The following is a 24,961-nucleotide window of genomic DNA, read 5'->3' on the forward strand; positions in this document are numbered from 1 at the left end:
GGTGTTTTAAAATCAACAAATGCTGACATATCTCTTTATGCCAGTTGGGAAGCTACAAGTAACATCTTCCTCAGGGAGACCAAGATTCAAGTCAAGAGTGCTTTTCAGACTTTCTTAATCACAGTTGAAAATGAAGTAACAGTATCAGTATGTATACACAGAGAGGCCAAGAAACCCAGATAATCTCTGCTCTGTAACAGATACAGCAGACGGCCATTTTATCACTTTCATTCCTTCAGGGAGGATGCTAACCATAATCCGACTACACTATTTTTTAGCAGTAAAGAAAGAACGCAAATATCTCTAATTAGTTAATTAAAGCTAAACTCTAATTAGAGTAGAAATTCCATGAATTTAAGGTAAATCTAGAATATTCTGGTGTATAATGGTCTGACTTTTTGAGAAGCTAAACTTATCTACATCATATATCAACCAAACATATGCCCACATTATTTCCTGTTCTTGACATTTTTCTCCAACATCACTGTGAACATGCAGGATATAATCAAGCAACCAAATAAAAGGGGGTAGAAATACCGTAACAAAATACACAGAAAATAGGTAATTTTAATAGAAGAAAAATGAAAGACTAATGCCGATTCTAGTCATTTGCCTAACATGGAAGAGACCCGAAAGTCTCTTCTATAAACTCCAATATTATAAAGGCTACTGTGTGTTTTCCTTGTAGTCAGGGAATCTGAGTTTAATAATTTTTTCATACACAAAGATTCCATGATTAAGCAACAAGCCAAGACATGGGTTAGTTTAAGTTTTCTTTCCAGGTAAAAAGTGAATCATTTCAGTATATTTTAGCCTTTCTGGCTTAATAGCACATAGTAACTGTAGAGTAATGTAGCCCATGGCTTTTCTGAGAAATCAGGGCAGCTACAGCATGCTACCCAATGCAGGAAAGCGGGAAAAAAAGGGGTCCTGAGAACCGACATCCTGCATAGGCTACGCAGAGATGTCCAAGAGCTTAGAGTGACTGCTCTCAGAACAGCAAAAGGTGCAACAATGAAGAGCAGCTTCAACACATACTTGATTAAAATCTGGATCTTTTTCTCCATCCGGTTTAGCTTCTTCCTTATCCTCCTCTGTTTCAGAACTACTCACATTTAGCTCTGGAGCTGAATCCTTCATCACCTGAATGTGTCAGGAAAAGACAGAAAAGTAGGTCAGACCCTAGGAAGGCGAGCTATGGAGGTTGTGGGGCTTTAAAAATTTTTTTTTTTAAATACATTTATCTATCTTTGGTTGCGTTGGGTCTTCGTTGCTGCTTGCGGGCTTTCTCTAGTTGTGGCGAACGGGGGCTACTCTTTGTTGCAGTGTGCGGGCTTCTCATTGTGGTGGCTTCTCTTTGTTGTGGAGAACAGGCTCTAGGCGCGTGGGTTTCAGTAGTTGTGGCACGCGGGCTCTAGAGTTGTGGCTCGTGTGCTCTGGAGCGCAGGCTCAGTAGTTGTGGCACACGGGCTTAGTTGCTCTGTAGCATGTGGGATCTTCCCAGACTAGGGCTCCAACCCGTGTCCCCTGCATTGGCAGGCAGATTCTCAACCACTGTGCCACCAGGGAAGCCCAGCTGTGGGGCTTTGACTGGCCACCTTTATCAAGAGGAAGCACACCTTTTTCAATGGTGGGGTAATAGATCAGATAGAGGATCAAGACTCAAGGGCTCTCTCTCTTTTCTGTGCTCTTTTAACATGTTAGTTCTTATCCTATGATTTATTCTTGTATTTAATGTGTTTGCCATAAATGTAAGCGGTCTCTGCAGAACAGTTATCAGATTTTACAATGATGTTATTTTGCAGAAGTTCAAAATTGCTCTACATTTTCCCTAGTACACTGATCGTCAAGCCTTTTCAAGTTCAGACAGGAGTCCCAATGCTCCTTGAGACTGAGAAAATGAAGGATGGATGAAATACTGCTATCAAACTAAAAAATAATAATAAAACTTTACCTAAATTGGATACTATTTTGTACTAGATACCAATATATACATGCACTAATAGGTACAAAAGATATAAGAAAATTCTAGGGGAAAAATTGAGACATTTTTACTCAACTTCATTTTCTCAGCAAATTAGGAAATGAGGCCTTAATTCAACTTGTGAAGCAAAACCCTAGACCATTAGAGCATAATTTGTAAGTTACCCTTCTAAAATAATGTGTTTGGTAACTATCATCAAATAAAACACATTCTATTTTGTCTTTAATTCCCAAAACCTTGGAATCAAATTAACAAGATGTCCAGAGATATAGGTCAGGATCTAACCTAAGAGCCATTCCTAATATGGTGAAAATGCTCCAAAAACAATCCACAGCAACACCCCTGCTCCCAAATTATACCCAAATCTGTCCACTTCACCTACCCTTTAATAGATAAAAAAAAAATGCAAGAGGCTCTAAACTGGCCGTCCTTCTTTCCGTTATGCCCTTACCAACTCCAAACACAATGGCCAGGGTGACTTTTTGAAAGCATAAATGAGAACACACCATGACCTCTCTTGAAACTCCAGTGGCTTACATCTACGCTTAGACTAAGATGCCAAATCCTTGGTGTGATGTATAAAGGCCGATAAATTTTGATCCCTCATCACCTATCACTTTCCCTCCTTGGAAGAAACTTCTCTCTAGACCAGTGCTGTCCACTGTGGTAGCCAGAGGTGACACATGGCTATTTAAATTAAAGTGAATTAAAAACTCAGTTCCTCAAGTCACCCTAGACACATTTCAGTGCTCCACAGTCAAATGCGGCTAATGGCTACGGTGTAGATACAGAACATCTCCATCACTGCAGAAAGCTCCACTGGGCAGTGCTGCTCTAGATACAACTTACTCTGTTGCTTGAGCACATTAGGCTTACGGTTTTGCCTGCACTACACGTCACAGGCTGACTCTCTGACAGTTAATGCTTAGGTAAAACAACTCCTCCTCTGACGTACCTTTCATACCCATGCCCTATCTAACAATGCACCTCCGCCTCTATCCATCTCTCGCTTTACTTTGCTAGATTTCCTTCAAAATACTTGTTCTTGTCTGAAATTATCTTATGAATTTATGGGCTTATTCTTGATCTACCTCACTAGGTACAAATATTCTTGACGGTAGGTAACTTCTCTGTCTTCTGCACCACCTGTATCCCCAGCACCAAGACCATTCCTAGCACACAGCTGACACTCAATCAATACTTGTGTTTCGATTAATAACTGACTAGATCCACATAAATCACATAACTATTCCTTTTCAGTTCTAGTCCAATGGCTCCGCCTGCACAATCCCCTCCCACCAAAAAAAAAATAAGGCAACCCTAGGCCATCCTCAGTGAAAATCCAACAGCAAGTCAAAAGGCAAGCTTGATCATTACTAGGCACGACCACAGGAGGGACTGGTACCTTCTTATTATCCACGACTTTATGGACGTAGATGGTGGCTTGAGTGTATTCACGCAGGTCCCTCTGCTGTTGACACAATAACCCTTCTCTACATTCTGGACAGAGTTCTTTAAAAAAAAAATAGCAGTGGTTGAGGAATTACTGTCAAAGAATGAAAGATCTAAAAGAACATATCAAAGTTACCAGAGTGTATTCATCAAAATATTACTCATATTTTCTGTTAACCGTTGTATTCTATTGTATGCAAATAAGGAAATCCATTTACTGTCGACAAACATACTAATAATGAGGTAATTATGTGATACTTCCCATCTGCGGAATATACTTTGGAACACCACATGATCTTTAAGTAGAAAATACAATATTGACATACTCTTTCCTTCCCCCTTAAAACGCCAACTTTTAACTACATAAACCAAGAGCGATATGAAAACTTACTAGGCTCAGAAATATACTGTGTTTCTGAAAGGTCTGCATCTCCTCCTTCAGTTCTCATGATTTTAATTACATGATCCACGACAAAGAGCTTTTGTATCATTTGCCACTCACTGGGCCATATGAGAGCTATACTGTGCAAAAAAACACAACATGCTTTAAGACACAAGGACATACTCCATCTCTAAACCAGAATTATCAAAACCAATATTTAATACGAATAAATTAAGAAGGAAAAGATACATCAACAAGGAACAGTAGTTTTTTCATACAAAAAAATGTTACAACAGCAGTAAAACAAAATGGACTGAAGTTATCAATACATGGATCAACATGGCTAAACCTCGAAAACTGAAGTTGAGTAAAGAACTTAGCTACAGGGGGATAAATTCTATATGATGTAACCTAGAGGCACTGTCCTGGGTACCAGCAGCTTGGAAGGAGAAAGCAGGGCTCCAGGAAGGAGAAGGGAGGAACAAGAGCAAGGCAGCCTCAGGCAGCCTCTTGATTTTTATGGAGAAGCAGTCTTTTTTTTTTTTAAAGGCTAGTGCTCCACCTAGCAGAGAATACCAGAGGAAATAACCCCACAATTCAAACAGATTCTTAAAACAGACTCTTTATGTCAGACGAGAAACTTCCTAAACACGTTCTATTAATCACTAGAAGAAAAAAAAATCACATGAAGAGAAGAAACTCACAGTTTAGAATCTTCTTTGGTCATGGAAGCAAATGTAAACATGAGTCCCCCGTGAGGACACAGAAGAGCACTGTTTCCAACTGATGACACAGGACTACACCTTGTAGGTTTTCTACTCAAATGAAACAAGGAGGATCAATATACTTCACTATTGCATGACTAAAGAGAAGATTTTTTTTATGATGATTATTTTTAAATTAGAGATATATTTTAATGATAGTAATTAATGTGTTTCTCAGGATTATTCATTTAGATTATTAGAAAATAAAACTTTCAGTATATGCTAGTAAAAGTAAGGTACTACGATCAGGATCCATGAATTCTTAAAAATAATAAAATCAACAATAAAAAAGGAAATAGAAAATTTTTGGTATATACCTAACAAATTTTCGCCATTCTTCTACAAAGAACTGTGACACAATGTAGAGGACATCCGTGTCCTAGAATAGAAAAATCAGACGAAAGTATCCATTAATTCACTGCATTCTTAACCTAAATCCTATAGGGAAAATGTCTCCATATACTGTGGTTTTCCTCTTTCAAGCTTCATAAATAAAATGGAAATACAGCCCTCTACCAAGCAACCAGAACTAAGAGTAAAATCCCCGGGATAAGAAAACTATACAAATGAGAATTAGAGATGCTCTCAGTTGTTCTGAAACCACTGTTCATCAGGAATTTGGCAAGGGTCTTACAAAGGTGAGATGAATTCTATCCCTTGTGGGAATCATTATACCTCTGGCCAGTTACTGAGACATGGTCTGTTTTTGTCCTGGAACAAATTTGGAAGAGAAGTCTTTTGCTCATTTGCAATCATCTTATGCAAGGCTTCATTTTCTTCTCCTTCTCTTTCTAAAATCTGAAAGAGAAGGAAGCAGGAAGCAATCAACCATCTCCTGCTGACAGCACAGGACCTGCCTCCTCCCTAACCCCTACCAAGAGTGCATGTCAATTCTCCTGGGAAGTCAATCCAGGGAGGTGGCATTATAATTTCCACAGATGTCAGGACAGCGTGCAGCACCTTGCACTGTGAACAGCATTCTTTGTAACTTGGAAACTCGGGAGCCTTTGGGAAGTACTGCTGCAGTTTGCTCCAAGCCTCTTTAGAAACAAGCCTTCTTTCATTTTCAGATATGCATAACTCCCCTAAGTCAAAAAGGGCGGGGGGGGGGGGCCGGAGTAGAGAGAAAAGGTTAAAAAAAAAAATCAATATATACCCTCCAAAAATCTATTTTATATTTCTTAAACTTAAGACAAATTTGTAGGGCCTCTTTTCCTTCTGTTCTAAAGTACTGTAATTCTCTCTTTCCTTAGTTTCAAAGTCTCTAAATTTTTAGTTTCATCTAATTCTAAAGAAGCCAGCCATTCCTTTGTTCTTAATCTAGGCCTTTCTTCCTACCAGTGAAGGAAGCACTAAAAGGGCTTCCAGGGATCCTGGTGTCCCTGTGCCACCCCAGGGGTTGTTTAACAGTATTTCGTCTGTATTTCATCTCCGCCCACATTCAAATGCCACGATTTCCTGCAGGATGTATTTTCTCCGTTTTACCTTATTACTTTACTAAATTCATCCCGAATTGAAATGCTATTTTCAACGTTGTGTGAGACTCACGCTTAAATAGTAAAGCAATCTACTGTTCAATCGTAAAACCATCTCCAGTCGATTGACTATTACTACTGCAAACACCCTGAACCCCGTGGATCTTTAAAGATCCTAGAAGAGAATAAGCAGAGTGCTAGTCACCACTACCCTTCATTTCCTCTGAAGATCACAGGAACGCCCAGATGGCAGTGACCCTCAATCTCAGCAGCCCCTCCTCGGCTGACTGATACTTCCAGCATTTCAGGCCCTTTCTCCTCACTCAACCCCTCACTGTGCTTGTGGCTCCAGTTTCTATTGCTTCAGCTGTTCCCAATAGATAATTCATGAACTGCATATAGTACCTATATGGTTCTTTACCCAGAAAACCATCTTTAAGTTTCCAAAGGAAAATGTGTTTCTACCCCCATTCGCAAGATACTTGCATGTTTACATGAGTAAAAAAGCGAGGGGCTTTCTAAATGCAGTATCCTGATTCTTTGCTTTATGTGTTTTATAACAATAAATAAACCAAGAATCAGAGAAATTAATACACCCAGGGTCACCACAACTGGTGGATAATGGAGCTAGGATATGAAACCAGACCTCTCTCATCTAAACCCCATAATTTCTAATGCCTCAAAATGAATCTTCTTAACTTCCATCCGTCACCTCTTATTGAGCTTTGACTGATCCTAAGAAATGATTACTTTGCTTTAATATACTTATTACCAGAGAAAATAGATCACAATGTAAAAATTAACTTTATTTCTGAGTAGGCTGTTAACAAATTTCCTCTGAGGTTATGAAAACTTACTTTAAAATGCTATCCTGGGGCTTCCCTGGTGGCGCAGTGGTTAAGAATCCGCTTGCCAATGCAGGGGACACGGGTTCGAGCCCTGATCCGGGAAGATCCCACATGCCACGGAGCAACTAACCCCGTGAACCACAACTACTGAGCCTGCGCTCTAGAGCCCGCGTGCCACAAGCCCTTGCTCCGCAACAAGAGAAGCCACCGCGATGAGAAGCCTGTGCACCTCATCGAAGAGTGGCTCCCACTCGCCGCAACTAGAGAAAGCCTGCGCACAGCAACGAAGACCCAATACAGCCAAAAATTAATTAATTAATTAATTTTAAAAAAGAAAAGAAAGAAAGAACTCCAGGGCAATTATACTTTTTAAGTGGTTTCCTTTTTTTTTTTTTTTTAAAGGGACCGTTCCTCTGTATACATATGTTATAACCCAATCTGGTTCATAAAGGGAGAATATAGGAAACAATAATGCAAATACACAAACACATATTTTAAACAGGATTCCACAGACTCTCTGGATACACTGCCTCTTGTTTTGATGTAAGGTTGCTTTTACTTTATGACTGGCTGTATTGTAAGATGTGCATTACTCAGGTAATTAGAGAAGAACGCAAGTTTATTTCTAAAATCAGCAATGTATCTTAATAAGTCACTTCACTGCAGTCAGAAATTAAATACTGCAGTCAATATTAAATACTTCCAAGTCAGTATTAATCAGAAAGTCCTCTACTCTACCCCTAGTCATGTTTCTAAATTTAGTTTCACATCATTTTAATAACTACCATGATTTAATGTATCTGAATAGTTCGACCTCACCACAATAAACTTTTACTTGTGACATATGAATTTTTAGAAATTAGACTTGTATTCTGCAATATATAACATTGCTTCTTAAATCTTAAAAGAAAGCCAATAAACTAAAATCATTTTGTAAGCAACATCTCCCAATACAAGATCAAACTAGTCATGAGAGATTGAATTCACCAAACATAATTCGATAACCTAATCCCCAAAGATTCTTCTGGTAAAAATAGAAATCTAGTTAACAGTGAGTTTAGATTCTGGATAAATCCCCTCCCCCACAAAATCTAGTTCAAACTCTAATACTTTGGGGGCACACAATATCCAAAGAACTCGTAAAAAAATAAATTAAAAAACTGCTTTTTTAACTGCTCAGCTGCTTAGTAAACAGGTATAATAAACAAGGTAGTTAAGGAAGTTGTTAACCATTAAATGAATATAAAATGAAATGGATAAGAAAGCCTGATGGATAAGGAATATCTGCAGTAAATGCTAAACATTATGATAGTAGCCAATCATATAATGGAATATATAATCCATTATTAATTCACACAAAATACATGATAAATATACACAGGCTTTAGAATATAAAAATGCAAACATGGACTTCCAGATAAAAATGTTTTTTTCTTTCTTTTTTTTTTGCGGTACGCGGGCCTCTCACCGTCACAGAGCACAGGCTCCGGACGCGCAAGCCCAGCGACCATGGCTCACAGGCCCAGCCGCCCCGCGGCACGTGGGATCCTCCCGGACTGGGGCACAGACCCGCGTCCCCTGCATCGGCAGGCGGACTCCCACCCACTGCGCCACCAGGGAAGCCTGATAAAAATGTTTTAAAACTGCATTTACTTCCAGTTCCTCCTGAAACACCATTAAACCACAGTAAGGGGACGTTTTCTAAAGATACAAAATCATAACGATGGATAAAAGAAAACAGATGGGACAACAGGAACAAATATTTTAGAAGCTGAAAGGTGGATGGATAAGACAAGAAAAATGAATTCTAAACTGACAAAAGAAGTAACCCAATTTACTACACATTAACCCACTTACTACACAGAACTGGCCCCACAAATCCAGGAATTAGGGGTACCCAGAAGAGAACAGACTAAAAGACTATCTAAGAGGCAGTTAAAATTCTGAGTTGCCCTTCTATACACCCTACAGATACCTGTCCCCGCTATCCACAAAAGACAACACAAGCTTCTCTGATGATATAAAACCTAAGGCCTCTGCACTGGGGGACACAAAGCTGAGATAAGAGGTAGTGCGCTGAGATGCGGATAAGTGAATGTTTCCATACAGAATGCAGAGACTCCCAAGCCCTCCTCTTTACAGCCCTGGAAGTGACAGCCAGCTCTGCATTTTCCAGGCAGGAGAATGAAAGATCCTTATGGAGAAATCTGAGCAGTCCAAGAAGGGATAATCAAAGTGAGAATTCTCCAGTGAAATGGCCCAGCCAGGACACCCAAACAGGGAAGCTGGCAGTCCCCTGCCCTCACACATGTGCATGGCTTCCACAGAACCCCCCGAGCAATAAATGAATTAGGACCTGCACAGGGTGAGGTGTCACGATGCTGTGGACAGAGATCTTAACAAGCTACCAAAAGTGGAAGGGACAAAAACTGCCTAAGAAGGGCTTTGGACAAATGGTACATTGAAAGATACAGTAAGTCCTTCAAATTTTCAAAGAAAAAGAATTTCAGACAATTATATAACTAGGTGAAACCTATGCATTAAGTGTGGTACCCTTTAGCAAACGACTCTCACCTCTCTGTGCCTCCGTTTACTTACTCATCAGTACAATCGGTACACTAGTAATACTGACCTTTCAGGGTTGTTGTGTAGATTAAATGAGTTAATATCTATACACTTAGAAAACTACTAGGCACAAGGTAAACATTTGATAAATGTCTATCATCTGTTTGCTATGACGACCATCACAACATCTCAGGAACAAGTTTTAATATAAACCTAAAGAGTGGGGTAGGTTTTAAGTGAAGTCTCGTATCCTGCACCTGTGGACATGGTACACTGACAGGTGACGTCCGCAAAAGCAAGAGTTGAGAACTATGCTTTTTAAATGCAAGATAACAAGGTACAGCAACAAAATTCCACTGAGCTGCAGATCAAGCTAGAAGATGTAAAAAAAATAGCTCATCTACAATTTCTGACAAGCTGAGGGGAGCAGCATAAGTCCTGAAATCACTTTCAGCTCTGCCATGCTTTCTAGTCAAAACTGTAAAACTAAAATGACAAGATGAGAGAGGTGGGCTGAGACCAAATGTCAGTGAACGAAGGAGGAAGACAGTCTGAGTTCTGGCATTGTTTCACTCTGCTAAGCAGCACCAAGCATGAAAACTTAGTATTTTACTACAGATTCCTCAACTCTCAAAATGGAGGCACTTATGCTATGTGCACATCTATGCTACAAATGTTAAAAAAAAAAAAAAAATCCACATCCCAGGATGACCCTTCACCCCCACTTCCTAGTTCTGTAGCCAGTAAATGAGAATGCCACTCAGCTAGTGAAGTGCAGTGAGATTGTGTCCAGAAAGACAGGCACACAAATACAACTCAAGTGACAACTACTATCACCAGCACCACCAGGACTCTTCATAAAAAACCACTAGTGTGGGGACTTCCTTGGCGGTCCAGTGGTTAAGAGTCTGTACTTCCACTGCAAGGGGCGCAGGTTTGATCCCTGGTTGAGGAACTAAGATGCCGCATGCCACGCCACACTGGTGTGAATGAGGGGAAGGGTGAGGCATCATGTATGGGTTCATAATGAGGCAATGAAGTAAGAACTAAAATAAGGAATTTATTGGGACCAACAAGAAGTCTGAGTATTAGGCTCAGGCATAAAACTGAATGAAATAATGCCATTTGCAGCAACATGAATAGATCTAGAGATTATCATATTAAGTGAAGTCAGAGAGATAAATACCATGATATCACTCATATATGGAATCTAAAAAAGAATTATACAAATGAACTTATTTACAAAACAGAAATAGACTCACCAACAGAAAACAAACTTATAGTTACCAAAGGGGATGGTGGAGGGGGAATAAATTAGGAGTTTGGGATTAGCAGATATACACTGCTATATATAAAACAGATGAACAAGGACCTACTGTATAGCACAGGGAACTACACTCAATATCTTATAATAACCTGTAACGGAAAAGAATCTGAAAAACAATACATATATGTATAACTGAATCAATTTGCTGTACACATGAAACTACTACAACATAGTAATTAACTATACTTCAACTAAAAAAAAGAATTCTGAGTATTAGCAATACATTAGCACACAACAAGAAATGCAAACGTGTTAACAGATTCATCACTGACATCCCAGCTTCTCTGGGCCCAATTTTTCTCAAGGTGGAGTTAGAAAAAAAAAAAGTGTGAGTGGGGAACTTATACAGTAGAAGACTTTGAGAAGTAGACACCATTTTGGCTTTCAGAGGGCTGACAGAATGGCAAACCATGTGTCATATATAAGGAGTCCCTCTCAAAAAAAGTTATTTCAAATGAGCACTCACTAAAACCAAATAAACACATAAACAAATATTCAGGATTAATAAGGATTAGGAAATTATTATTAAGAATATATAGTACACAGTAGCTAAGAAACTAAACCAGAAATAGCCCTAAGAAGAATATACAAATGCTGTTTTCGAAGTGTTCGAATTTGGACAAAGACACAGACACATAAATGGGAAATAACTGAAATTCTTTTCCTTCAAGCTCAGAAAACCCTTCAATGTGACAAGTGACAATAAGTTTCTTCACTAAAATATGGGGAGGGCTCCCCTGGTGGCGCAGTGGTTGAGAGTCCGCCTGCCGACGCAGGGGACACGGGTTCATGCCCCAGTCCGGGAAGATCCCACATGCCACGGAGCAGCTGGGCCCGTGAGCCATGGCCGCTGAGCCTGCGCATCCGGAGCCTGTGCTCCGCAACGGGAGAGGCCACAGCAGTGAGAGGCCCGCGTACCGCAAAAAAAAAATAAAAATAAAAAAATAAAATAAAATAAAATATGGGGAAATTCTATTATTTTACATTTTTTTTGTGAGGAGAGAGGGAAATGTGTGAGAGGCATTGGCTTGAAAGTAGGCAGTAGAAGCTAACAGCTGAACAGGGCAAGAGAATAGAAACATTAGGATCATGAGCAGTTTAGAAAACCAGTTGCTCTACCATGGCTGCCGTATTAGGGCCTGAGCTCTTGAGTGTAAAATATTTAACAAAATATACATGATATGCTAAAGTAAGGCTAACAACAGAAGTTTTACATTATCTAGCTTACCATGTGGGCACAGAATGTCTTCATTAAAATTTAATTCTTCCTCCTCCTCTTTTCTTTCTTCCTTTGATTCATCTAATCAAAAGAAATACAGATAATAACTCTTCTACTGTTGTATTTAAATTTCAAAGTAGCAAAGATACTACTCTACACAATTTCAAACACAGAAAACTTTAAAACATTTTAAAAATTAGACCCAAGTGATTCGGCACAGTCCTGCTAAGAAGTGTTTCATTTCTTTCCCTTAAAGGAAAGAAAAATTTCTGAACGGCAGTTTTGCTTTTTAAGGATTGGGGTTATGCAAGAAAATATGCATTTTTTCAAACTGAAAAACAGTTTACATATCCTTCCATCAATTCTAGTCAAGGTATTCAGATTACTGTGTCATAAACCAGGATAATCATCTACATGTCATGTCACTTTCATCCATCAATTCTTTAGGGAAGAACAGAAAACTTTAGAAGGCTAATGAAATAAGGATTTAACATTTCATGTCAAACATATATAATTTAAAAAAATTTTTTTAAATATATATATAATTAAAACTTTCCTTTTCCTATTAACAGTTCTCTTTCAACATCTGCTTCTCCTACTTGTCTACACTGTGACACTTGCCAGTTTGTACTTGTGTGTACCAGTGAACAGGATCAAATAGAAGAAGTCCTAAGTAGCAGGATATTAGAATTCTTCTTCATGGATTTTCCAGGTTAAGGACATAACAGACTTTTAATACACTTAATATACATAAAGAATATTTACTAATCATTAAAAAGCTTAAGCAAAGAAATGGGCAAAGGAAAGACATGACCAGATAACTCTGTCTCCTGCCTGTTCGTCTGTGTCTCTCTCTCTCTCTGTCACATAATGTGAAAATTAGGCAAAGAAGTAGGTACAAGGACACTTTTCCTGCATCTGTGTTTACATACTAATTGTAAAAAACTGAAATAGGTTAAATATATATATATTCATACAATGAAATGTAGCTGCTAAATTTTTAAAAACTGTTTTGGTAAAGGATGATGCACAACTGTGCCAATAACAAGCACCATTATAAAAAGCCACTATTTACAGTAATTATACCTGGTGGAAAGGCTTTTTTTACTTTGTTACTTCTACTCTGCTTCAAGCTTTTAAAATCTTTGAATGGAGGACGGGGGAGAAGAGGAGCATTCTACTCTGAAAGCGACATGAAAAATGTTTTTAAGCTAGGACATCAAGGCATTTTCTATTATGGCATCCAACTTTCCTTAAAATGAAGGGTGTCACTGGAATCTAGAACATGACACAAATCAACCTATCTATGAAACAGAAAGAATCGGTGACACAGAGAACAGACTGGTGGTTGGGGTGGTGGTGGCAGCATGCACTGGGACTTTGGGGTGAGCAGATGCAAACTGGTATATACAGAATGGATAAACAAGGTCCTGCTGCAGAGCACAGGGAACTATAGTCAATATCCTGGGATAAACCATAATGGAAGAGAATATATATATGTATAACTTAGTCACTGTGCTGTAATTAACACAACATTGTAAGTCAACTATACTTCAGTTTTAAAAATAAAGGGCCACTGATATGTAAAGAGGCTTAAAAGAGCACAAAATATTTAACATACTGGGTCACGTCACACTAAAAGTATGTTTTTAATCTTTCTTTTTAGTGAGGTGGTTGATGTACAATATTAAATAAGTTTCAGGTACACAACAGTGATTCACAATTTGTGAAGGTTATATTCCATATATAGCTATTATAATATATTGGCTATATTTAAAATATCTTTTTTAAATGATAGAAGAAAATTGAAACAAATGTTAAGTTCATGAAGTACACAGCACAACAAAATACTTTAGCCAAAAGAAAAAAATCACTCATCCAATTTGAAAATGTTTAAAAAAGAAATCAGTTTAAAATTATTAGTGGCTCTAGAGTTTTTACATTCTCAAAAATAAAGCAGTGATATGGGAAGATCCACACCAAATAAAATGATACAAATGTTCAAATGCAGAAAATACAGAATATTTCAGTAAAAAGGTTAAGAATATTAAAATAATAAAATATATGTATATAAGTACTAATATTTGGAGATAATATTAAGTGAAATAATTGCTTATGGATCATTAATTGTATATGAATTAGTAAACTGATCACACTACTGATTTCTATTTTAAATCTAAAAGGTTTTAATGTTTTAATTTCCCATAATCTTATAAAATACTGATTACAAAATTGGAATTGAGTGGTTGACTTACATTAATATAATTTCCTATTTAAAAGCACTGCTTCAGAAAACTCAGAAGAATTTATAAGTAAAAAGCTATTCAAAACCTGCTTTTTCTCCTGGATAAGTTCAAGCACATTTAACTTGACGAAGTCAGCCTGTTGGCGTGGCTAATAATCTATAACCAAAATGTACTGAGCTAACAACATACTATGCAATTTGCAGCAGACTTGCCTTTCTTAAAAATTTTAGCTGGAGCAAAATTAAAAGTAATTTTGCTTGGGATTAACTAGAGAGACCCTAAGCCCAAAGCAGGTCATAAGGAATGCCTTATGCCATAAGGAATGCCTCTCTTGAGCTGTTGAGCCCTTGCTCACTTTCAATAGCTTGTAAGTCGTTTTATGTGTTCTGAGACATTTTTGAGAGCTTTAGACTCCAAAAAATTGTCTTAGAAATTACGTGGATGGGAATCAAAACCATTTTACTACAAACAAATGCTTACAATTTTGTGGTATGATTCACAACCATCTACATACAGGTTTTAAATACTACCTTTATTCAAGGTGTTGCCATTCATTTTCCCACTGCTTTGGTCTGCATCGCCATCTTGCTCATCCAACTGTTCAAGAGCTAGCTGACGCCAACTGCGTAAGGAGGATTTCCCTACCCAAAATCCATCATTGCTGTGGAAGAGAGAGAGAATGTAAAATCATGCAAGTGACATTTCCTAATGTCCTTCTCCCTTCTTTCCTTGTAAAGGCCACAACTAAACTGAATTAAAATGTTCAGTATTTGCTGCTGTGCACACAATTTTTTTTAACCTATTTCCTCATTTTGGCCATTTTTACTCTTCATATTAAATTGCACGTATAGAAAATACTTTGCTTCCATCCTAAATCTTACCCTGCTACTCCTAACCCTCATTTAAATTTATGCCAATCACACCAAACAACTGGCCACTTTCCTTCACTTGATTACTACTCAAAACCGCATATAGCTGACCCTTCAAATGCATATAGGCACTCACATATATATACACAAACACGTTTAGGCCACTCAGGAGGCTGTTTATGGAATGACCCAAAACAGTGAACTAGATTGATATTTCTTTGGGAAATATACAACTTAAACTAAACCCAAACATCATAAATGCCACCTGAGTCCAGAGGTGCTCTACAGAGTGCGGCTCAACAAACTCCAAGAAGCCTGTATGTTCCTGACAAGGATGCACCACTGGGTACCCCTGGTTAACACACTTACTTCAGCCTCTCTAAAGGGGACACCCCAGGCCTGCTAGAATGGTTTTCCAACATAAGTATTCCACAATTCCATGTCAGAACACGGCGAGCACCTTGCCTTAGCTTGTTTAGGCCTCAGATGCACATCTCTGCTTCAACCTTTCTAATGGATGGAATATAGCCACAGGAGCTGTGCCTCAGCCCTCTTTATCTCTGCCACAGCAGCAGTCACCACAAAATTTACTCTGCTGTGGCCAACCACTCATCACCCTTCTTTCTTCCAAAGATCCCAAGTCCCTATTATCCACAAATAATAAGCTACTTGGTTTTTTAGCTTATCAAACAATATACACTGTGAACATACCCCTTTACTGTTGCTTTGAGCAGATTATTTACAGTTTTATAATCTTCATTTAGTTGGTTCTTCAGACGCAACACACGACAACGTTCTACTACACATTCCTTACACAGGGCTTTCACTGAGACAGAGAAAACGAAAGGGAAGAGTGTATTCACATACAGATTTCCTGTTAAGAAAATGTTTTCAGCACTTCATAAAACAATGAAGAATTTTAACCCAAAGTCACAAATTTTCACAATATAGCAAATTGGTATATGTCCTAAATTATTTTGGTGACATAAATCTCAAGACAGTAATAGTGTTATCCTGCATAAAGAAAGAACTATAGGACATAAAATGTCATAATATGCTATAACTATCTATGCCAGAAAGTACATTTTACAAGATTTAGATGCAAATTTTGCAAGACCACCATCAAATGATGGAGGGTGTAAAGGAGGGGAGGGTAATCAATATATCTGACAACTATAAATGTAATGTTAATTGTTTAAGACCTTCCTGTGGGTATCAACCAAACCAATACTCTGAAGAGTACTGTACAAAATAACAAAACACTAGATGGCTTTCTCTAATGTATCCTATTTTGTCTGTCTTGTGAGAAAAAACACACAACAAAACTGAATAAGCAGTTTCTTTTCTAACATTATAAATATACTGTGTATGACGCTGCTTAATTTATACTTGACTTAGCAAATCTTTTTTTTTTTTTTTTTTTTTTTTGCGGTACGCAGGCCTCTCACTGCTGTGGCCTTTCCCGTTGCGGAGCACAGGCTCCGGACGCGCAGGCTCAGTGGCCATGGCTCACGGGTCCAGGCGCTCCGCGGCATGTGGGATCCTCCAGGACCAGGGCACAAACCCGTGTCCCCTGCATCGGCAGGCGGACTCTCAACCACTGTGCCACCAGGGAAGCCCTAGCAAATCATTTTTGCAAAGTGCAAGGAATATGAGGTCTAAGCACAGTCTGGATCAAATGATCATAAAGATCATATAATGCAGACTTATTGCATTACTCTTTTTTAAGCAGATAAGACATCTCGAATTACCAGTTAGTCTTGGTCCTCCTCCATATCTACTATAGAAAATGTCTGCCGCATATTCAGATATTCTCTTCATAATCGATATTTTATCAGGATGAAGCTTATCGTGGGAACACAGGCAAGCGTGATTATCAATAGGCTTGGTGGGTGTCGATTCGTCCAACCACTTCTGCAGCCACTCAAGAGAGACAAATTCATAGGGCTCTGAGGAAGAAAGCAAGGGAAAGAGCCTATGTATTTTTACAGCTTTTTGACTAAGCGATACATTCATTTTCCGCAAGACAATGCAAACTCTTTCCAAAGTTAGCAGAATCAGAAGAATCATTGTTCAGGGAAGACGTTTCATGAGTACAGCACAAAGCTCCGTTTAACTAGCACTCATCTGAATTCAAGGAGCTGTGCACGGGAGGGACGAGTCTGCACGGTGCCCTGTAAGATCGGCTGGTATTATTAACCACATTCTACAAAAGAGGTTTTCACAGAGAGAAGTGTCTTGCTTGATAGCACAGCAGAGCTCTGATCAGGACACTTGGTGACTACAAGCCACACTCCAGGCCAGCTCGCAAATCACATAACCTCACCCCCATAACGATTTTCATAAACACTTGTCATCGATGTGTGATAATACAACTGAAAGTTAAAATGAGGAGTCTGACTAGGTTCTAAGTTAAAAATTAACCTCATCAGCTATAACCGCACTTTCACAAGGCCGTTTAAACCACTGAATTTTTCTTCACCCAAGATGATACTGATGTTGATTAAAAGGTAGTTGATTTCCCCATCCAAATCCATATCACAATCAATTCATTACATTATTATGTATTTCAGGAAATTAAGCTATTTTAAGCAACTTCTAGGATGAAGTGCACTGGAATCGAATATTATCAATTCTGAAGTTGCAAAAATTAAAAGATACAACCAAACACCTCAGAATGTGTTTTAATTTGGGAAAACAGAGCCCCAGAGTTCCGTAAAAGCCAAAATTAAAGATAAAGGGCCAGCTTTGATTACTTACAAAGATCTCCAGTGAGTCCCAGCATAAAACATAGAAGAAAACATACAGAGGTTGAATTTATATATTTGTATTATGATACTACTTCTGATGAGATCTGAGGGATAGACAATTCAACTCAAAGCCCATTTTGACCAATTTTACACTTCCCTGAGATTTACAAGTCTAAAAACTAACTTCCATTTTAAGTTTAGCATAAAACATTTCAATTTTTACAAAAACAAAATCCAGAACTGTTGGATCCCTTATTTGTGCTAAAACTGTACATCATAAACGAGAGACTCCTAACTGATTGGTCAGCTCTGATGCAGCTGCAGAGGAAGAGCTCGTGACTACAAGTTGAGACCAAGTTCTGCCACCAAGAAACTGAACTTGAGCAAGTCACTTGAACTCTCTATGCTTCAGATCTTTTATTTGTAAAATGAAGGTAATAATACCTGCCTTCTACCTACCTCACAGGGATGCTGTTGAATGTAAAAGATAGGATATGTGAAGCATTTTGAGCTTTTATGGAAGAAAAGAGATATAGAAAAGTTAATCATATATTCACACAATATATAAATGTGGAGTAAGATTCAGCATAGGTTAACATGGTTGTGGCATTTTACAGTGTATAATGGTATGGAATGATCCCTATCCCAGAGAGCAAAATACAAGTCTTAGCATATCTAATCTTTTCCCAAGGAAGAGTCCCATAGGTTAAAACTTTTAGTAATCTCAAGGCTATTGATGTAAGATATGAAGATTAGAAAAATCTTGAAAGAGCTGTAGCAATTTCTACCAAGGGCTTCCCTAACAATCGGGGTCTAGCACAAGTCTCAATAATTAAAGTAGATTCTGCTTGTGGAAGGTTTTTACACTACAGATGTTTCTGCACTAGAGAGAGACGCCTGGCAGGTTCTCACAGATGTTCTCCATTATTGTGATGCCAAAGGCATGGAGAATCAACTAACAGGAGTAAGAACTCTATTAAGTTGGGATAACAAACTGTATAAAAATCTCAGCATCTGACGAAGCGGGAAAGCAAGTGTTAAAATATTTACCAAAGGGAAACGTATACTATGGTTCAAACTTATTTATATATAGTTATAAATGCCTGGATTTTGAACAGGAATTTGTTTTGGAAAGTTATAAAGTCTAGAAAGATCATGGCATCAAAAATATTTGAAACAACTTACCTAAAGATAATTTAGGATTATTTAGAGATAATTTATTTCAACTTAAATAAAAAGGGCCAAAAGGGTTCAGGTTCCCAGTGAGGTTTATATTTTAGGATAAATGACCCTTCTTTTAGTATGTTCACAAAGATAAGATTTAGAAAAAACATAAGACTTTGATTGGCAGCACAAAACCATGGTCAGTAGCTTTGAGATCTGACAATATTTTAGGAAAACATGGACTTACTATCATATAAGGTTACTATAAACGGGAAAAAATTATAAACCTCATAATTGGTAAGAGTATTGATAACATATATACATATTTAAAGAACACAAGCACTGGTTCTTATAGACGGAATGAAAACAGGCAAGAGGGCACACAGTGTAAATTTGACACATAACATCTTTGGACCATACAATTTTAAAGAGTGATTCTCTTTAGTTTATAGACCCAGTAAGTTGCTTTCTTTTGTCCAGTGAATACAGGAAACCATGAATAAGGTTCAGAAAACAAATTTCTAGGTACCAACTCCTTTGAATAAATTTAGAGATCTGAATTACATGTTCATTTCCAAATTGTTTCCAATAAAACTGAGGTCGGTCTACTTATTTAGGATAATCCCAACCCTTGAAGCAGAGTTAACAGGTTACAAAGAAAGGTCAGAATCAAATTAAGGTATAGTTTAGACAGAACTTTTGAGAGATATTCTTACAGATGTAGCAATTTATATTCATCTTTTGCTTAAAGTAATACCAGTAATGGAAAACTGAGATATCAAAAACACAAAACCACAAGTACAATTATGCTTGAGTATTTATTTTCTAAAATTAGTAAAACTGCCTCTTTTTAAAGTAGGAGTTGGGTATGGGGAATTGCCTATGAAATGACCGAAAACTTTATTACAAATGGCATACCAGCCTTAAGGAGTTGAGGTTTCCTTTTTGAGGCATTAGATAAACTTGAATAAACATACACAGTAAAGGAATGAGCTGGACTGTGTGGGATAATTCTTAAGAAATTAGGGGTCAGCAGAAAGCTTTCCTATTCTTAGAATATTTGATACTAAATTTCAAAATAATCTAACAGTATCATAAAAATAGTACTCATATAAAAGAATGCCTGTTAATACTCTTAGGGCACAAAGTACACAAGGAAATAGACTAGGCAAGTTGCTTTCATAGTAGCCCAATCTGATTTTTCTTTCAAAACAAGCTAATGCCTCACAAATCAGAAATATCTACAAGAGTTATATATGCAGAGTGCTGACCTACACCTCATAATTTATTAAGAGCTTCCCATTTTTAAAAGTACACGATAATGAAAACTATACGGAATGCTACACATTAAGTTACTGTTGGTTTACATAGTAATTGTATAGTGCACAAGCTGGCATTAACGGGTTATAAATAAGAAAGGGCAGGGGAAAGTTTGTTCATACACATTTGTAAACATAAAAGAAACAAGGCACTTAATGGCAACAGTGCTGTCCCAGAATATCTTACAGACCAGCTCCAGCAGGTAACCTTTGGTACAGCTCCTTAACTTCTTCATGCTTTGCTTTTCCTTTATCCACACTTTGCTTACGCATCTCGGCCATTTCAATACACCACTCCTCAAATTTGGAATTATCCCGATCTACCAGCTCTTGAAGAAAGGCTATTCAGAATAGAAAGACACAAAAACCTTTATCCTGTTTTTCAAAGACAAAGAACCATGCTGATTTGTAAATTACAACAAATACTGGCTAAGATTTTGGTGGCAAAATCCTACTATGGTCTCCCTACAACCTGCAGGCAGAAGTAAAACTGAAGACAGACCCTGGAATAATACCAGGGGGTTTCCCTATCCGATTCTGCATGACATCATCAGCCAACTGGAAGCATCAAATGGGTCAGAAACACCATTCAAAACACATGGTGCCACAGACAGAGCAAAGCACAGTATTAGGTAAAATGACAACTGACGACTGCCTTCAGCCAAGCAGCAGCTCTTCCTTTCTTATATTAAATCTAGAAAATTTATAACTGGCTAAAACCCAAAACTGCTTTACAAAACTGAACAAAACAGAACCAAATTGCTCTTTAAATTCATCTTTATAATCCACAGGAATTTTTTTTAATTGCTTTTGCTTTTCTTTAGGGGCAGTCAGTGTAACAGTTCTGTTAAAGCCTCCTTTATCATAAAAACTCACCACTTTAAAGCAAATCTGTGATTATATACACTTTCACCATTTACCATATGCAACCAACCTACCATAATAGATAAAAGCAATCCGTTCTCGTCATTGACCTTTGAGCATGGTATTCTAAAATACTTGCCTTATGTAATCCTGGAAAATTGCTCACCTGGTACCTGAATAGTCGTGTTGGGTTTTTCTTGAGCTTGTAGTCTATAAACCAACATGTACGCATTTCGAGAGCAGTGAGTTCCTTTGCCACACTTGGGTTTACGTGTCTGGGATTTAGAAGGTTCTGCTGAGGTAAGAGAAATCAAAAGATGACTAAATTAGAATGCCTAGAGTTTATTCATTCTTTTGCAGGGGAGGGGGAGGGGGAGGGTCATAGAAAACAATTCCTAAAATACGAACTCAAAATACATTAAAAGGCAATACAAATTTAGCAGGCTGGACAAATATTTTAATGTTTAAACAAGTTACTAACCCGCATTGCCTGCCATATTCCATTTTTAAAAGCTGAAAAGAAAGTATTCTTTTTCACAATGACAAACCTGAACCAGGAAAAAAAAAACAAACCACAAACTATTATGAGTTTATTTTACTGTTGATCTTAAATTACAAAAATAAATCCAGACTTAACTGTGCAAAGAAATAAAATGGAATGTTCCTGAAAAAAAATGAAATAAAATGCTAAGATTAGCCACTAATCTCTATAAATTCAGAAGCAAGTGGAAAACATTCGTGTTTTACATGGCACATACATCACATGAAGGGGATCTTCAAATTGAGTCTGATTACCCCAGGATAACCTTCCAATGGGTAGGAGGTCATGCATAGCTCTGAGGAAATCAATTATCAGAGCCTCAATTGACAATGTATTTTTCTAAAATTGTTCAGGTTTCACTGATGGTTTCCACCTCTCCTTTCAGTCATCTGCCTCCCCACCTTACAAAAGAAAGATATAACCTCTTCTTACCTGTGACAAAAAAAATCTTATCTCACCAAAAGATATGTTTACAGTAAAATTTTGCAGTTCAATTTTTAAAAATTTCTGACACACTTACATTGGTTTGATCAATTATATAGTTTTATTTTAAAAAAAAGAAAAAGAACACTCAATCCAGAAGTACTTTCTAACTATTTAGAGCTTTATAGCTACAGAAAACTTACTATATTCCATTAGAATGAAATTCTATAGGGTCAGTGTAATGGAAACACTAGTATAGGAGAAAAAGGAAACATAAAAAAAAAAATCCTGTCATAAAAAAAGATCAGTTCATTTAACTCTGAAAAGGATGACATGGATGTATGGAATCTATATGTTATGTAATTTCATTTGGATACAACAGTAATGCTGCAGTTTAAGTTTCAATATTTATAATTTGTCAGAAGTTACATTATTTGAAGCTATTTAAATTTACAATGAAAAATGCTGGATTTTAAAATGTGCAATGAAATACAAAAGTTGTTCAATATTCTTATAGGGACTACAGGAGCAAGTATGTTTGAAGACCACAGTCATAGGGAATTAAAACTGTCAGGAGCATGTATACAAAGAAAAGACGTTGGTCATTCCTAACTAAAAAGTTAAGATTTAAGATGTTCATTGGGCTTCCCTGGTGGCGCAGTGGTTGAGAATCTGCCTGCCAATGCAGGGGACACGGGTTCGAGCCCTGGTCTGGGAAGATCCCACATGCTGCGGAGCAACTAGCCCCGTGAGCCACAATTACTGAGCCTGCGCGTCTGGAGCCTGTGCTCCGCAACAAGAGAGGCCGTGATAGTGAGAGGCCCGCGCACCGCGATGAGGAGTGGCCCCACTTGCCGCAATTAGAGAAAGCCCACACACATAAAAGAAGACCCAACACAGCATAAATAAATAAATAATTTTTTTAAAAAATTTTTTAAAAAGGGAAAACTCAAAAAAACATGTTCATTAATTTGTATAAGACGGAATATAAAATGATTCATAGAAGTTCACAAGAGAATATAGTAATGACTGACTAATGGAATTTAATGAATAAGTATTTTCTATTTTTGATAAAATAGATAAAAGGAGCAATGTAAGCTGCATATAATGAGAGGTATTAAAACATTGGAATGGGGGCTTCCCTGGTGGCGCAGTGGTTGAGAGTCCGCCTGCCGATGCAGGGGACATGGGTTCGTGCCCCAGTCTGGGAAGATCCCACATGCCGCAGAGCGGCTGGGCCCAGTGAGCCATGGCTGCTGAGCCTGCACGTCCGGAGCCTGTGCTCCGCAACGGGAGAGGCCACAACAGTGAGAGGCCCGCGTACCGCAAAAAGAAAAAAATGGTATACATAAAAAAAATAGAAAATACTTCTTCCAATTACAAGAATAGAGCCACCACATGGACATCTGCAGCAAGATTCCCCAGGCCTTCCTGAAAGCCAACCTTAACTGCCATGCTACTCCACCTTGGGAAAGAGGTACTGATCCTTTAAGAAAGAAGGGTGGCAGGAGACACACACCTACTCCCAATCCTTTTCTCTTTTCGCATCCCATTGTCCGAGCCTCACCCCAAAATGACAAATACGGTAAGAAAGTGATGAGAACCTCAGCCAAGATGGCTCCTATTGGAAGAACAGCCCACGCCATTCGACAACAAATGGGTACGGAGCCCACGAAAACCGAGGTGATGAGAGCCACACACTAGAATAATACTATTTCAGGAGGTATCGTTTACAGCAGACCTCATCACTACAAAACAGCAAGCAGCTTATTCCCCAGAGGCACTGCTCCACACTCTAGGGATGGAGTAAGATACTTAACAGAGAGGGGTAGACATTGCTCAGGGAACAAAGTTCCCCTGCTATACTTATTTCCCCAAAATAAATTTCCTGACCCAGAGAAAAGGACTACAAATCCTACTATATTACATCTACTACTCATAATTTTTAGCTTAATACTCACCATCCTCTTCCCTAGCTGCCCACAATTAACCTGTTAATTGAAAATTAAATTTGTGCCTTCAAACTGTACTGAAAACATGACATTATGGAAACCATCTCTGGAGCAAAATCATTTTTTAAAAAAATTCAAGCATTTCTATAACAGATGTTCAGAGATTTCATGTGTTTAAGAAATGCAAATAGACTTGATAGTCCATAACAATCTTGGGCCATAATAATTTATCACAAACATTTCTGGTAAAAAAAAAAATTATATTTTAAAAGGGCACTCACAACTTAAAGGTTTTACCTAGATCTTCCTCAATCCCTAGTTGTAATTTCTTCCCCTCCATCTTTTCTATGTCTTCGTCATTAAACTTATACCATTCACCAGACTGTGGATCTTTCACATGGGCAATGTAGTGACCGGAATAAGCACTCACTCCTCTGTGTATGAGCACTGCACTGAGTTCATACACATAGGACCCACCTAGGGAAGGAGAAAGGGGAAAAATGAAAGAAATTTTGGATAACATTATTTCTTCTTATATCCTGAGCCTGAATTGTAATGATTACAATTCTTTATGCATCTGACAGAGTTCAAAATATGTCACCTAAGATTTAAAGAATTTAGTCTCATAAAATAAAGTAGCAGGCATTGTTTTAAGCAGCTCACTGTATCAACTCTCCATTCCCTCTGCAAAATATACAGGTGGAAAGCTACGGCATTCTGGGCACTCAGGGTTACGAAGCTATTCTGAAGTATACTTTCCCTTCTGCATTAACAGGCTGAGCCATATGCTTATCAAGAATCAGTTGTTCATATTTTC

The 24,961-nt window shown here is 37.9% G+C and overlaps 1 protein-coding gene across 4 annotated transcripts in view; it reads right to left on the reverse strand.

Moving 5' to 3' along the window:
- USP48 (ubiquitin specific peptidase 48) overlaps positions 1-24,961 on the reverse strand; it is a 67,682-nt gene that overhangs the window by 12,936 nt on the left and 29,785 nt on the right. For 2 of the 4 annotated variants that reach the window (XM_060015701.1, XM_060015713.1), the window contains 14 exons: positions 24,442-24,621; positions 21,395-21,523; positions 20,556-20,705; positions 16,883-17,080; positions 15,843-15,957; positions 14,793-14,923; positions 12,026-12,097; positions 5,543-5,667; positions 5,258-5,380; positions 4,900-4,961; positions 4,523-4,633; positions 3,828-3,958; positions 3,390-3,496; positions 1,039-1,143 (listed from right to left, as the gene is read on the reverse strand). In XM_060015701.1, the coding sequence (XP_059871684.1) occupies positions 1,039-1,143; positions 3,390-3,496; positions 3,828-3,958; positions 4,523-4,633; positions 4,900-4,961; positions 5,258-5,380; positions 5,543-5,667; positions 12,026-12,097; positions 14,793-14,923; positions 15,843-15,957; positions 16,883-17,080; positions 20,556-20,705; positions 21,395-21,523; positions 24,442-24,621 (1,739 nt within the window). The remainder of the gene's footprint in view (positions 1-1,038; positions 1,144-3,389; positions 3,497-3,827; positions 3,959-4,522; positions 4,634-4,899; positions 4,962-5,257; positions 5,381-5,542; positions 5,668-12,025; positions 12,098-14,792; positions 14,924-15,842; positions 15,958-16,882; positions 17,081-20,555; positions 20,706-21,394; positions 21,524-24,441; positions 24,622-24,961) is intronic. The other 2 variants (XM_060015708.1, XM_060015715.1) reach the window with 2 other exon arrangements.

The sequence above is a fragment of the Delphinus delphis genome, chromosome 1 (assembly GCF_949987515.2).
Source record: "Delphinus delphis chromosome 1, mDelDel1.2, whole genome shotgun sequence".
NCBI classification, from domain to species: Eukaryota; Metazoa; Chordata; class Mammalia; order Artiodactyla; family Delphinidae; genus Delphinus; species Delphinus delphis.